At 35.3% G+C, this 14182-nt stretch overlaps 1 protein-coding gene across 5 annotated transcripts in view; it reads left to right on the top strand.

Annotated features, from left to right (window-relative positions):
* INTS2 (integrator complex subunit 2) overlaps positions 1 to 14182 on the top strand; it is a 45413-nt gene that overhangs the window by 28287 nt on the left and 2944 nt on the right. For 4 of the 5 annotated variants that reach the window (XM_006770227.2, XM_006770228.2, XM_015568126.1 and 1 more), the window contains exons 18-23: positions 1734 to 1935; positions 4672 to 4797; positions 9168 to 9366; positions 12745 to 12996; positions 13327 to 13434; positions 13567 to 13672. In XM_006770227.2, coding sequence (XP_006770290.1) covers positions 1734 to 1935; positions 4672 to 4797; positions 9168 to 9366; positions 12745 to 12996; positions 13327 to 13434; positions 13567 to 13672 — 993 coding nt within the window. The remainder of the gene's footprint in view (positions 1 to 1733; positions 1936 to 4671; positions 4798 to 9167; positions 9367 to 12744; positions 12997 to 13326; positions 13435 to 13566; positions 13673 to 14182) is intronic. The other variant, XM_015568128.1, reaches the window with a different exon arrangement.

Here is a 14182-nt window from a genome sequence, read left to right as displayed (position 1 = left end):
CAAATGAATACTATTGCCAAAAGCAATACTAGGGAATATTTTCATATTTCAGTCAATTTTTAAAATCAGTCTGAATCATCAAGAAAATGACATTTGTCTTTGAGTTGCTACTGTGAATTTAGAAATAATATATTTTTTGTTCTCTATGAAATAATTACAGTTAACATGAATTTTTCTTAAGGTCTTTACTCTAAATATAGCCAAAACTATATTGGATTGAAATTTTACTTTTTTTAAAGCAACATTGTTTTCTTGATTTGCTTGACCTATAGTTTGATAATGCAGCAATTTTCAGCCAGTGTGACACAAGAATATTTAAAACATGCAATACCTCTTTTCCCTTAGATTATCAAATAAAAAATGACAAGAGCCAACACAACAATAGACGTCAGGTGTGAAGGAATCAAAATTATACCTATTTTTTTTTCATATTGTCAAAAAATATATGTTTTGGTGTGCCACAGAATTTTAGTAATTAGTTTATGTGTGCCATGAGATGAAAAGGGTTGAAAATGGCTACTCCAGGTGATAATGATGGCAGATGTGTGGCACTGTGGCATCTGTGTAGGCTCTGAGCTGGATGTGTGAATGTTAACCATTTTTTTCTGACACACTTCTGTTTCCTTGTAGTTACTAAGTTATGTCACTACATAGGTCATGTGGTTTTAGGAAGGTCCTGACCTGGTCAGAACAATGAACGGGCTTTGAATGGGTTGGTATTCTAGCTCAACACTTGAGTCAACTAGAAATATGAAGTGAGCCACACTTATAATTTTAACTTTTCAATAGCTACATTAAAAAGTTAAAAACAGGCAAAATTAATTTTAGTAATTATTTTATTTAGTGGAATATATCTAATATATTATCATTTCATCATGTAATCAACATATACAAAACTATTAATGAGATATTTTACTGTTTTTCCATACCATATCTTTGCAATCTGGTGTGTATTTTATACTTAGAGCACATCATATTTTGGAGCAACTACATTTCAAGTGCTCAATAGCCAGATGTGGTTAGTGATTATTCTACTGAAAAGCACAGTTCTAGAAATTTTTTATTAACAGTAATCTGCTAGGTGCTTACAACTTATAAAGGGGGCACCCAGAAGAAGGCATCAAGAAGTTTGCATCCTTCAAATGAATACTATTGCCAAAAGCAATACTAGGGAATATTTTCATATTTCAGTCAATTTTTAAAATCAGTCTGAATCATCAAGAAAATGACATTTGTCTTTGAGTTGCTACTGTGAATTTAGAAATAATATATTTTTTGTTCTCTATGAAATAATTACAGTTAACATGAATTTTTCTTAAGGTCTTTACTCTAAATATAGCCAAAACTATATTGGATTGAAATTTTACTTTTTTTAAAGCAACATTGTTTTCTTGATTTGCTTGACCTATAGTTTGATAATGCAGCAATTTTCAGCCAGTGTGACACAAGAATATTTAAAACATGCAATACCTCTTTTCCCTTAGATTATCAAATAAAAAATGACAAGAGCCAACACAACAATAGACGTCAGGTGTGAAGGAATCAAAATTATACCTATTTTTTTTTCATATTGTCAAAAAATATATGTTTTGGTGTGCCACAGAATTTTAGTAATTAGTTTATGTGTGCCATGAGATGAAAAGGGTTGAAAAATTGCTGTGATGGAGCAATATTACTTCATCTTTGGTAAGCTGTATGGAATTTAGATTATGACTGCTACGTTTTCCTTTTAGCATTTTCAGCTGTCCCAGTCAGTCACACACAAGTGATGCAGATTCTGGAACACTTGACTCTACTCTCTGCCAGTGAACTCATACCATATGCAGAAGTATTAACATCCAATATGAACCAGCTGTTGAATGCAGGGGTTCCGCGGCGAATTCTTCAAACAGTCAATAAACTGTGGATGGTTCTTAACACTGTGATGCCTAGAAGGTAATTTTAGTGTATTATTACATATAATGTGTTGCAGTGATTATATACAATAACCTAAACTTAAATGTTAAAGAAAATTGAATATTTGAAGAATGTCTGTGGGTGGAGTCAAACATTGGTATTTTTGTAAACGATTCTCTAGATGATTTCAATGTGCAGTAAGTTTAAAGAACATTGATTACTTATTTAGTCTTTAGTCAAATGTGTCTCTACTCATCCACAGATTGTATGGGCTGACTTACAATACTGGGCTGACTTAACCTGAGATTTTGATTCAGGAGATCTGGAAATATTTGTACTTTCTAAATAAAAAAATAATTTTAAATTATAAGTAAATTAAATTTCATATTAATTATAAAGAAATTAATTATAAGTAAACTGACACAGAAATTAATAAATGGACATAACTTTAAAAGTTAAATATTATATAAGGTCTGCCTATACCTTCCTGTTTTAGAATATTATTCCTTAAAGACAACTATTTTCAGCTTTTATCTTTTTATTCTGGCATTAATGTTTCTCCATATGTCACAATAATATGCTTATAATTACTATGATTTCCTGACTTTCCAATTTAGAAGTTATCTTTTGAGTTCCTACTATACAAGATGAAGATTTAGTACCTGCTTTCTCCCCTGTGAGTCCCTCGTCCACCAGTACATACTTTCTCTTTCTCCTTTTCTCTCAACGTAGTTATCTCAAAATTTTTGGTTATAGCAATCTTCACTGTGCATATTATTATGACTACATAAGTGTTATTTATAGTTCATCTGTGGAATATCCTTTGATTATAATTTCCTACTTATACAACTGCCTCCTCCCCACCCCGCACACAAACCCTACTTGCCTGTATCCATTCACTCAGATTTTGTATCAATAACTTATTCATCCCTAAACTCCATTATTGAGAGGAAACTTACTTCACAGTTAGTTATAACACATCAGTAACATTTTTTTCTTGGAAACATTCCTCTCACAGCTTTTTCTCATGCTTGAATATGGGATATGCACAGTAGCCATCTGGAATTGCTTTGTCTCGTTTCTTTGTTGGATTCCATGTTTTTCTCTTAGTCGGTTTAGTTCCTCATTTTAGTGCGTGGAACTTACACTCAAGTTGCTACCTGAGAAAAAGGTGTTTGGGAAACATTTTTTTTTTTGAGACTTGTCTGTCTGAGAAGATTTTTATTTTCCCCCTCACATGTGATTGATATTTAGCCTCAATGTAGAATTCTAGCTCATTTTTCCTTTCAGAAATTTGAAGGCTTCCTTCTATTGACTGAATTGGAGCTTCCCTTACTGGTGTTGAATAATGATGTTATACCAATTCCAAATCTTTAAAAAAAATTATTTTATTGATTTCAGAGAGGGAGAGATAGAGATAGAGATAGAAACATCACTGATGAGAGAGAATCATTGATAGGCTACCTCCTGCACACCTCACACTGGGGATTGAGCCTGCAACCAGGCATGTGCCCTGACCGGGAATTGAACCATGACCTCCTGGTTCATAGGTCTATCAATGCTCAACCATTGAGCCACATTGGTTGGGCTTTCCTTTATCTTAAAAATTTGTTTTTTGACTATACTTTTTTGGATATTTCTTCAATGTTATCATCTGATCTTTCCTTTTCTTTCCTTTGAATTAAAAAAATTCTGTTATATTCTTAATTTCTAAGAGCTCTGATCTGAATATTTTAGAATGCCTCCTGTTCTCGTTTTCATATATGAAATATCCTATCCTTTGCAGTGGTCGGCAAACTCATTAGTCAACAGAGCTAAATATCAACAGTACAACGATTGAAATTTCTTTTGAGAGCCAAATTTTTTAAACTTAAACTCTATAGGTAGGTACATTGTTATTAACTTAATTAGGGTACTCCTAAGCCTTAGGAAGAGCCACACTCAAGGGGCCAAAGAGCCTCATGTGGCTCGCGAGCCGCGGTTTGCCAACCACTGCTTTAAGGATATTAATTATAGGTTTAAAAAATTTATTTTCCTTCTCATCCAAACATTCTGTTTCTTGGAGTCCCATTCCTTCTGTTTGTATATTTTAATCTTTCAAAATAGAAGCGTTCTTGAAATGTCTGATCATTCTTGGCTGTCCATTCATATTTAAGAGTGGACAACCTGTGTGTGTGAGGTGGGACTAGTGGTCTCCTGGGTTTCACTGTAGAAGATCAGGTACCCTCCACATTGATAGGTCATTCAATAATTCTGATGTGCAGTCAGGTTAATAACTATGTTTATAGTCTGTTGATGTCTCATCTCAAAGTGGCACCTCACATTAAAATTTTATGATGACAAATATAGAACAGTAACTTAATTTGTGGGGCCAAATACAGTTTGAAAGTGCAAACTTTGGTAAGATTTCATTTATAGGTATTATATTACTGTTTTATAGATGAGGAAACAGTTCAGACAGGCTCAATTACTTACATAGTCATAGCAAGTATGGTATTACTGAGGATTTAATTCAGATTTTTATTTTAAATGCCATGATTAGTCCATTACACTGGTGAAGAATTTTGAAACTACTTTGTGTTTAATGTTTTTACTTCATTTGTTTTAGAGACATAACAATAGATTAGATTTCTATAGTTTTTAATTTTCAAAGTTCATTCACACCAGCTTTCTATTTCTCCCCCTGAATATATCTTTTTAAGATAGAAAGGACTAGATGGCTACATGTTTCAATCATAACATAATTGTTTTTGAACGTGATTATTTTCTCATCAGGCTGTGGGTAATGACAGTCAATGCACTTCAACCTTCAATAAAGTTTGTTCGACAACAAAAGTATACTCAGAATGACCTGATGATAGATCCTCTCATTGTTCTAAGATGTGATCATAGGGTACACAGGTATGTATCATTTGAATTTCATTTTTATTATAGAGTTTTACTTTGGAGAGTCAAAGAAATTCAATTTAGACATATCTAAGGTTCTTGTAGTAACTGGTTCTTGTAGTATGATCTGTGAGGTGGGTTTTTTTTTAAGTTGTCTATGTTGATATATTCAGTTTAATATTTAATATGTGATTAGTAAATCTAGCCTTAAAGAAATGTCCTTCTTGTGTTGGCAACCCTCAATAATGGCTGTTCTTTCTCTCAGAACAAGACCAGTAAAGAATAATACCATTTCTGCTAGCATTGTTGAAAAGGCTTTTAAAGAAATTGATTTATTGTGAACCATTACATGCATTATAACTGTGATCTTTTTGGCATCCTCACTTGTGATGTTAGCTTCACTGAGTCCATATTTGTCTATATTTCCTTGCCAGTTGCCAAACTTAATTGCTTTGAAGTGGCTTCACTTCAAGGGGCATAATTAATTAATTCACATCATTAATGTTTGAATCTCTGTTTGCTAAATAATATCAAAGATATATAAGTTGAGGGGCCTGCCTTCAAAGTGATTATCACCTTCATAAGACAAATAAATGGAAAGTTAAATAATATGGTCACAGGTAGATGAATGGTATAGTAAGTGAATGCTGTTAAAACTCCAGGAAAGATGAGGAGGAAGTCAGACCTGAGTAGTATTTTAAAGGATAAAAATAGGATTTAGATCAGTGGTTCTCAACCTTTGGGCCCTTTAAATACAGTTCCTCATGTTGTGACCCAACCATAAAATTATTTTCGTTGCTACTTCATAACTGTAATGTTGCTATGTTATGACTCGTAATGTAAATATCTGATATGCAGGATGGTCTTAGGTGACCTCTGTGAAAGGGTTGTTTGACTGCCAAAGGGGTCACGACCCACAGGTTGAGAACCGCTAATTTAGATGACCAGACTATAATGGTGGTGGTTAGGGGGTCAGGGAAGATATTGTGGGCAAAAGAATAGTATAAACAAAAGTGTAGAAGCAAGAATAAAAAGGACTAGTGCAGAAGGATGAGTTTTTAAGAACAATTTTAGAATTGGAATATTAGGGTCATACTATGGGGAGGGGAGCCTTGAGTAATAGGCTAATGAGGTCATTTAGGTGGTAATTTAAGAAGGGAAGCTTTGCACTAGGTGGTTTAAAGAAACGAGTAAAGACTAACTAGAATATACTCTATAGACTCATCTGCCCTCAATTCTGGGGATGATATTCTTGAAGTGACAAAACCTTCCAAATCAGCCAAATATGATTTGGCAAGCTCAGAGTCTCATAGAAAATAGGAATCAGAAGAATAAATACTAGTAGTATAAGTGACATTAAATATCTGATAAAAGGAAAACAATCTATATATATAAAAGGCTAATATGCAAAATGTCCCCTCGGGAGTTTGACTAGTAGACCAGTTTGATCACTCGCTATGATGTGTGCTGACCACCAGGGGGCGGTGCGGAACAAAGGAAGGCCCTGGTTGGCAGCCAGAGGCCCAATTGGCCCTGATTGCTGGCCAGGCCTAGGGACCACACCCGTGCATGAATTTCGTGCACCAGGCCTCTAGTAATAATACTTCTAGAAAAGAGCCACTTCTAAAACAATTTTTCAGTGTTAAAAATCTACCTAAGTAGGTAACTTTTCACCTGAAGTGCCTCCAGTTGTTCAGGAAGTTGTTAAATTATGCCATCATATGTATGTAATGTTTTTGTAGCCTGGATTTTTTACTTCACTTCTGAACCTTTTCTCATTTTAATATTCTTATATTACATGATATCCACATAGATATGCTTAGCTCAGTCTCTTATTATTAGATATTTTGTTTATTTCTATGTTTTGTTATCAATAGTGCTGTGGTGACTGTTCTATGTACTGAGTATTTCCTCAGAATATATTCTTTTTTAAAAAAAATTTTTTTTGTTAATCCTCATCTGAAGGTATTTTTCCCATTGCTTTTCAGAGAGACTTGAAGGGAGGGAGGGAGAGGGAGAGAGAGAAAGAGAAAGAAACATTGATGTGAGAGAAAAGAACAGTGACTGGTTGCTTCCCCTACACACCCTGATGGGGAGTGGGGAGCAAACCGGCAACCCAGGTACATGCCCTTGACCGGGAATTGAACCCACCACACTTAGGTGGAGGTGGGGTGGGGGCGTGGGAAGAGAGGCAACACTCTAACCACTTAGCAACACTGGCCAGGGCAGAATAGATTCTTAAAAATGGGATTATTGGGGCAAAAGTAACACACCCATTTTTAGGACTTTTGATTCCAATTTTAATTGTCATCCAGAAATGCTGAACCAGTTTACATTCCCATAACTGTGTTTGATATTACACACTTCCTACACTGTTTTATATATTTCCCAATTTCATAGGTGAAAAATGAATTCCCTTTTCAATTTATATTTTATTTTTATTTTTTAAATATATTTTATTGATTTCTTACAGAGAGGAAGGAAGAGAGATAGAGAGTTAGAAACATCAATGAGAGAGAAACATCGATCAGCTGCCTCCTGCACATCTCCCACTGGGGATGTGCCCGCAACCCAGGTACATGCCCTTGACCGGAATCGCACCTGGGACCCTTCAGTCCGCAGGCAGATGCTCTATCCACTGAGCCAAACCGGTTTCTTCTTTATATTTTAGCCTACCTTTATATTGGATTGCTTATCTTTTTTTTTTAAATTTTAAGAGCTCTTTATAAAGGATATTAGCTCTTTGTGTGTGTGTGTGTGTGTGTGTGTGTATTGCTGTTTTCCCTCTTATTCTATGGTTTTGTCTTTTAATTTTGTTGATTTTTTAACAGGTGGTCATTCACATGCATTTTAATAAAGTCAAATAATATGAAAAGATATACACATATAAAAATTCATGATATTTAGGATTTGCTTTGCACTAACTCAGTGTTGGTGATGGGAAAGTGGATGGAGGTATAGATGAAATCAGACTAGCCGTGTGTAGATAACTGTTGAAACTAGTGATGAGTTCTTGGAGGTTCATTATAATATTTCCTCTATTTTGTGTATATGGAAGTTTTCATAATACATGTTAATAAGTGAATAAACAAGAAGTTTCACAAGAAAAAGGTTCTTCAGTTGAAAAGTCTTGTTCTCTGTATCTCTACCATGCTGTCATTGCTAAAGCAAAATTCCTTTGTCCTCTTTGATCAATCCCAGTTCCATCTGTAGAGGAAACTGATGTCAGAATGGTGTGTATGTAGCTTTACTTTCTATGTATTTACTAATTTATAAATAGAAGTATTTACTTTTTTGTTTTGGGTAGTTTTAAAAAATAGTAGTAGTAGTATATTTTGGGAATTATTTTGTTCTTTTAAAAAAACTTACTATGCTCAACATTTCCCATATTAGTATGCATAGTTCTACCTCATTTGTTTTAACTGTTACATAGTATTCCATAATAGATTACTAGGCCTGTCCTCTAGAAACATACAAAATGTTTGGAGGAGAGTTTGGATTTTTTTTTTTTAAATGCATATTCCAGGTGATTCTTAATCTTCAATTTTGGGAAACACTGCTATAGTTTATTTAACCATTGACATATTTTTTCCACTGTAAATACATACATAGTTATTATAAAAAATGTAGACATTTCACAGAAACCATTGACATACTGGTATTTATGGACATTTAAGCTTTTCCAGTGTGCCACAGTTGTAAACAAAGCTATAATGCTATTTATGCACACATGCTAGTTTGCTCTGTGATAGACTGAGAAATGGCATTTTAGGGTTTTCTAAGGGCTCAGTTTAAAAATTTTAGTCATTACCAATTTATCTTTTTTGTTTCCTTTTTTACATTTAATTCAGTTATTCGAGGAATGAATAACTGTACTTATTTTATAGACGAGGAAACGGAGGCTCAGTAAATATTTTTTCCAGGTCAAGTGGATAAAGCACTCTTGGAATACAGAGTTGTCTTGCTCCAAACAAGCAAGAGTTAGGAGTAGAAAGAGTAAATATTCTGCTTCATCTTATCAATAATAGAATATTTCTCCTTCATTTTATCAATAATAGAATATTTCTCCTTGAAGACAGCTGCTTTGCATGATCAGATCAAAAAGATTTACTGGTAGTGCCATTTTCTGCAAAATAGAATGTCTTTTCTCTAGGGCATACATTATACATTATAGCTGGTAAGAGGAAATAAATACTCTTATAGAATCTTAAAATATAGAGAAATAAGACACATTGAACTTTTATTTTGAGAATGAATATTTCAGTGGGAAAAGTGTTATTTTCTACTGTTTTCAGGTACTGTTCAAGTTAAACTAATTGGTGATGTTCTGGCTAATTTATACATTTATATTCTTTCTCATGTATTTTTCTTCTTTCTGTATATAGATGCCCCCCACTGATGGATATTACTCTACACATGTTGAATGGATATCTTCTTGCATCCAAAGCTTACCTTAGTGCTCATCTGAAGGAAACAGCAGAGCAGGATAGGTCTTCCCAGAATAATACATTAGGTTTAGTTGGACAAACTGATGGCCCAGAAGTTACTAGAGAAGAATTGAAAAATGCATTACTGGCTGCTCAGGTAATATAAAGTAAAAGTTAGTAAAAAAGGGCAAGTGCTTCACTATTAATATAATCAGCTAAGTAGAAGGCATATTATGCTTTCTCTGTACAAAAGTGACATATTGTGCATTCCTTTTTTTATAGAATATAATATAATGGTGTTACCTTTACTTCTAAATATCAGAAGGACTGTATTACTAAAATCAGAAATAATATGATACTAATTTTTTTATCCTCACCCAAAGATTTGGGAGGAAGGAAGGGGAGAGAGAGAGAGAGAATGCGAAGAGAGAGAGAGAAACATCGATGTGAGAAATATCGATTGGTTGCCTCCTGTTCTCACCTTGACTGGGGATTGAAATACCTGCAACCTAGGTATGACCCCTGACTGGAAATTGAGCCCACAACCTTTTTGGTGTATAGGACGATGCTCCAGCCATCTAAGACACTCAGCCAGGGCTTCATGATACTAATATAACAGCCATTTAAATCAGATTTACATTTTAACAGAATATAAAACTTCTGCTTCTTAAAATCAAATGGTGGCTCTAGCCGGTTTGGCTCAATGTATAGAACATTGGCCTACAGACTGAAGGGTCCCAGGTTCGATTCCAGTCAAGGACACGTGCCTGGGTTGCAGGCTCGATCTCCAGTAGGGGGCATACAGGAGGCAACTGATGATCAATGATTCTCTTTTATCATTGATGTTTCTATATCTCTCCCTCTCCTTTCCTCACTGAAATCAATAAAAACATATTTAAAAAAAAAATCAAATGGAAAAAATTTAATGGTGGAGACGAACAGAACAAGAAATAGATAGTATATATGCAGAGTAGGGCAAAACTAGGTTCATAGGTGTATGTGAAACACAGTTTATTCTTGTGTTATTATTTACTAGTGGCCCAGTGCACAAATTCATGCACTGGTGGGGTCCCTCAGGGTGGCCTGTGGGGATCGGGCCCCAGCTTGTTCCTCCAGCTTTGCAACCCCGCAATCCTGCAGTCCCGCCTGGCACCTCGCCTTGGCCTGGTGCTGCCCCCTCACCTGCTCCACCATCCCGCCTGTGGGGCGAATAATCAGGGCTGGGCCCCCCACCCGGCTCCCTAGTGCCTGGGGGCCGGACAGCGGCCCTGCCCCCCTCCGCTGCCACCGCTGGTCACTGTTTGCAGGGCAATTGGCAGGGCCATTGGGCCCCTGCTCACACCCACTTTGGCTGTGAGCAGTTGGCTGGCCGGCCCCACCCCCAATCAGGATGGGGGAGCCAGTTGGGGGTGGGGCTGGCTGGGGGCAGGGGCCGTGGGCGGTTGGCTGGCTGGCCCCGCTTCCTGGTCAAACGCCTGGTGAACTCCCAGTCGAACACCTGGTCAAGGGGACAATTTGCATATTAGCCTTTTATTATATAGCATTATATTACTTTCCATATGAAGAACTATAACCCTACTTTTGCCCACCTCTGCATATCATAAAATGTCAAGCAGTGTTAAGTACTATAACAGAAGCAGTTCAATTTTATATTTAGAAAAACTTTGTAACAATGTAGAATTTTATTGAAGCCTTAAATAGTCCTTTTGAATAGTAAAGGAGATGTGAGATGATTAAATATGAAGAAATTTGAGGTCTGCAAAGTAGAAATATTTTCTTAGTTTAAATATATTTTCTGAAATCTTATCATTGGTAATAGGAGAAATAAGAGAATAATATAGTTCCACAATCCCTTATCTGTAATACAAATATCCAAAAGGCTATGGAAACTGAGGCCTTTTTTTGGGTAATTCAATTGGAACCTGACCTGATATGACCTCATCTTTGACAAACTTGACCTGAATTGATGTGAAACTATGGCCTTTATTCCACTTAAGGTGAATATTGGTATGTTTGCTGCAGAAATATAAATATGTTTGATTATAATGTGCCACACTAGTCTCTGCTGGTGGCATTATATAATATTTCAGTAAAAATAATTCTGAGTTTGAAAATAAATCTGGCCCTCAGTTTCCAATAAGGCATTGAGAATCTTAATAGCTACCATTTATATAATGCTTACTATATACTGGGTACTATTCTAAATTCTCTATGTATATTAACTTATTTAATCTTCTCAACCAACTTACAAGGTATGGAGTATTATCATCTCCATTTTTAAAGGAGAATGAGACCCAGAGAGGTTAAGTGACTTGCTCAAAGCTACACATCTAGTAAGTGGCAGAGCTAGGATCCAAGCCTGGGCATTCTGGCTCCAAAGAACAAATATAAACAAAACAAAACATAACAACCCCAAACCAAGAACCCCGCAATCCTAGAATTATGATTATAAAGCAAAGCTAACCTTACTTTATAAGTGATTCTAATGTAAGCCTAACCTTACTTTATAATCCCGTTTTTAATGAGATGAAGGAATTGTTTTATTTAGACAATGTCTGTCTTTTAGAGATGCATGTTGTACATTAATTTTTTTTTTACTCCTTCCTGTGAGATGAGAGTGATTATAGCTTTCCTTTACATGTAGGGGTGTTAAGGAAAGCACCCTGTAAGGAACTACTGTTCTATGAAATGACACTCCAGCCTGTAGACTGAGCAACATTGAATTGCACAGGTGGAATGGATGGTAAGGTAGAATTTTTTCTTGCAAAACCAAGGCTTTAAAAAGCCCGTCTTCAAATTAAAAGGGAAAAAAGCTTTGGGAAGTGACTTTTAGGCATTAATTATTAACCAACATCTTTAGAGGAATTAATTAGCTGGTAGCCAGGTGAGAAAAAGAGGTTAATACAGGATAGGGTAATACTGGGAGAAGTAGGAATTTACGAGGAAGGAAAGGACATTTAAAAAAAATACTTTTATTGATTTCAGAGAGAGGAAGAAGGAGAGACAGAAACATCAATGATGAGAGAGAATCATTGATCGGCTGCCTTCTGCACGCCCCCTCCTGGGGATCGAGCCTGTAACCTGGGCAAGTGCCCTGACCGGGAATCAAACCGTGTCCTCCCTATTTCATGGGTTGATGCTCAACCACTGAGCCAGGCTGGCTGGGCAGAAAGGGCATTTTGATAGAAGTAATTTTTTTGCCTATGGTCTGTTTTGGATGTCACTGAATCAGAAAACTCTTCTAGTAGATATTCTTAAACTGGAGTCTATAGGATATGTGACCAGCCTGAATTAATGCTATATGTTTATTTATACGTTAATTTTTATAGGGAGAGGATGTATAGTTTTCTTCAGATTCTTAAAAGAGTTTGTAACCCTAAAAAAGTTGAGAGCCATTGCCCTATAGATTGCTTACTTTCCCCCTAGAAGTACCTTTGTTATAATTTTAATTTCTGTTCATGTGAAAACAAAATCAGATTTGTTTCAAAAAAACTTCTCAGAAACTCCTTAAATTCACTGTTTTATTGGCTTGTAGGATAGTGCAGCTGTCCAGATTCTCTTGGAGATTTGCTTACCTACTGAAGAGGAGAAAGCAAAGGGTGTCAATCCAGACAGCTTGCTAAGGAATGTTCAAAGTGTTATTACTACCAGCACTCCAAATAAGGGAATGGAGGAAGGAGAAGACAGTTTGCTCTGTAACCTTCGAGAAGTTCAGTGCCTTATCTGTTGTCTCTTGCACCAAATGTACATTGCGGATCCCAACATTGCTAAGCTTGTTCACTTTCAGGTCTGTTTTCAAAGAATGTTGCTTTATGGTTGAACTTTTTTGGGGGGATGGAGGGTTTGAATACTAAATTAATAGGAATCATTTAGAAATGGGAGATAACAAATAATCATGTTCCTCTTCAATATGAAGAAAAATCATATTTTTTAGATTTTATTTCAGCCTGTTAAAGTGTTTAGATAATGTATTCTAGTGCATCAGAAAGGGGAAATGCCAGGATAGATACAGCAACTTTTACATAAAGGGAGTGAAACCTTCCTTTATATTTTTATCTGTATTGGACCTATATCTTTATTTTCTTTATATCTTTTCCCTCCTTCCTTGTTGGGATAGGGCTATCCATGTGAACTTTTGCCTCTGACGGTCGCAGGTATTCCATCTATGCACATCTGTCTGGATTTCATACCTGAGCTTATCGCACAGCCAGAACTTGAAAAACAGGTAATGAGCATTTAGAGCTTTAGATACATTTTGATCTCTCGCTAGTCTTGCTAGTTATGTAAAACATTTAATAATTTTTAACACTTAAAGACATTCTTCAGAAACATGTAATGTTTGGATTTTGTATTGCAGATATTTGCTATCCAGTTGCTTTCTCATTTGTGTATCCAGTATGCATTACCAAAGTCACTCAGTGTGGCTCGCTTAGCTGTCAATGTCATGGGAACTTTGCTGACAGGTGTGTAGCCAACCAACATCAGTGAGAAAACTTCTAATAGAGAGAAGTACATAGTTTTTCTGAATTTAGTGACACTTTTCTGTGTCACTAATAGGTTTAATTTATGCCATCTTCTGAAAATTTTTCTATTACAAATGTGATTTATAGTGTAGAGATAAATAGGTAGGCAAACTGTATCGTTCATTTTGTGAATGACTATGTATAGATTTATAAGAAATAATAAGCTTCCCACACTTTGTAAATGGAAATCAAATGTACTTTCTGAATGTAATTATATCAATAGAAAACAAATTACAATTATTACAAATGTGTAGAGTTCCAGAAAAACATAGTCCTGTGTATAAATAAGATACATAAATTAATTGTTTTCTTAAGTTCTAAAACATACCCTAACATTTTAACCACCTTTTGGTTCCTAGAGTAAAATAGTATGAAAATAAACTACTTTAAAAGATATGAACTATAATTTAATTTTGTAAAATGGCTTAATTTTATATTCTTTTTCAGTGA

Source organism: Myotis davidii, unplaced genomic scaffold (assembly GCF_000327345.1).
Source record: "Myotis davidii unplaced genomic scaffold, ASM32734v1 scaffold684, whole genome shotgun sequence".
In the NCBI taxonomy this organism is placed as follows: Eukaryota; Metazoa; Chordata; class Mammalia; order Chiroptera; family Vespertilionidae; genus Myotis; species Myotis davidii.
Note: the sequence above shows the minus strand (reverse complement) of the source record. Positions and strands in the feature narration are given on the sequence as shown.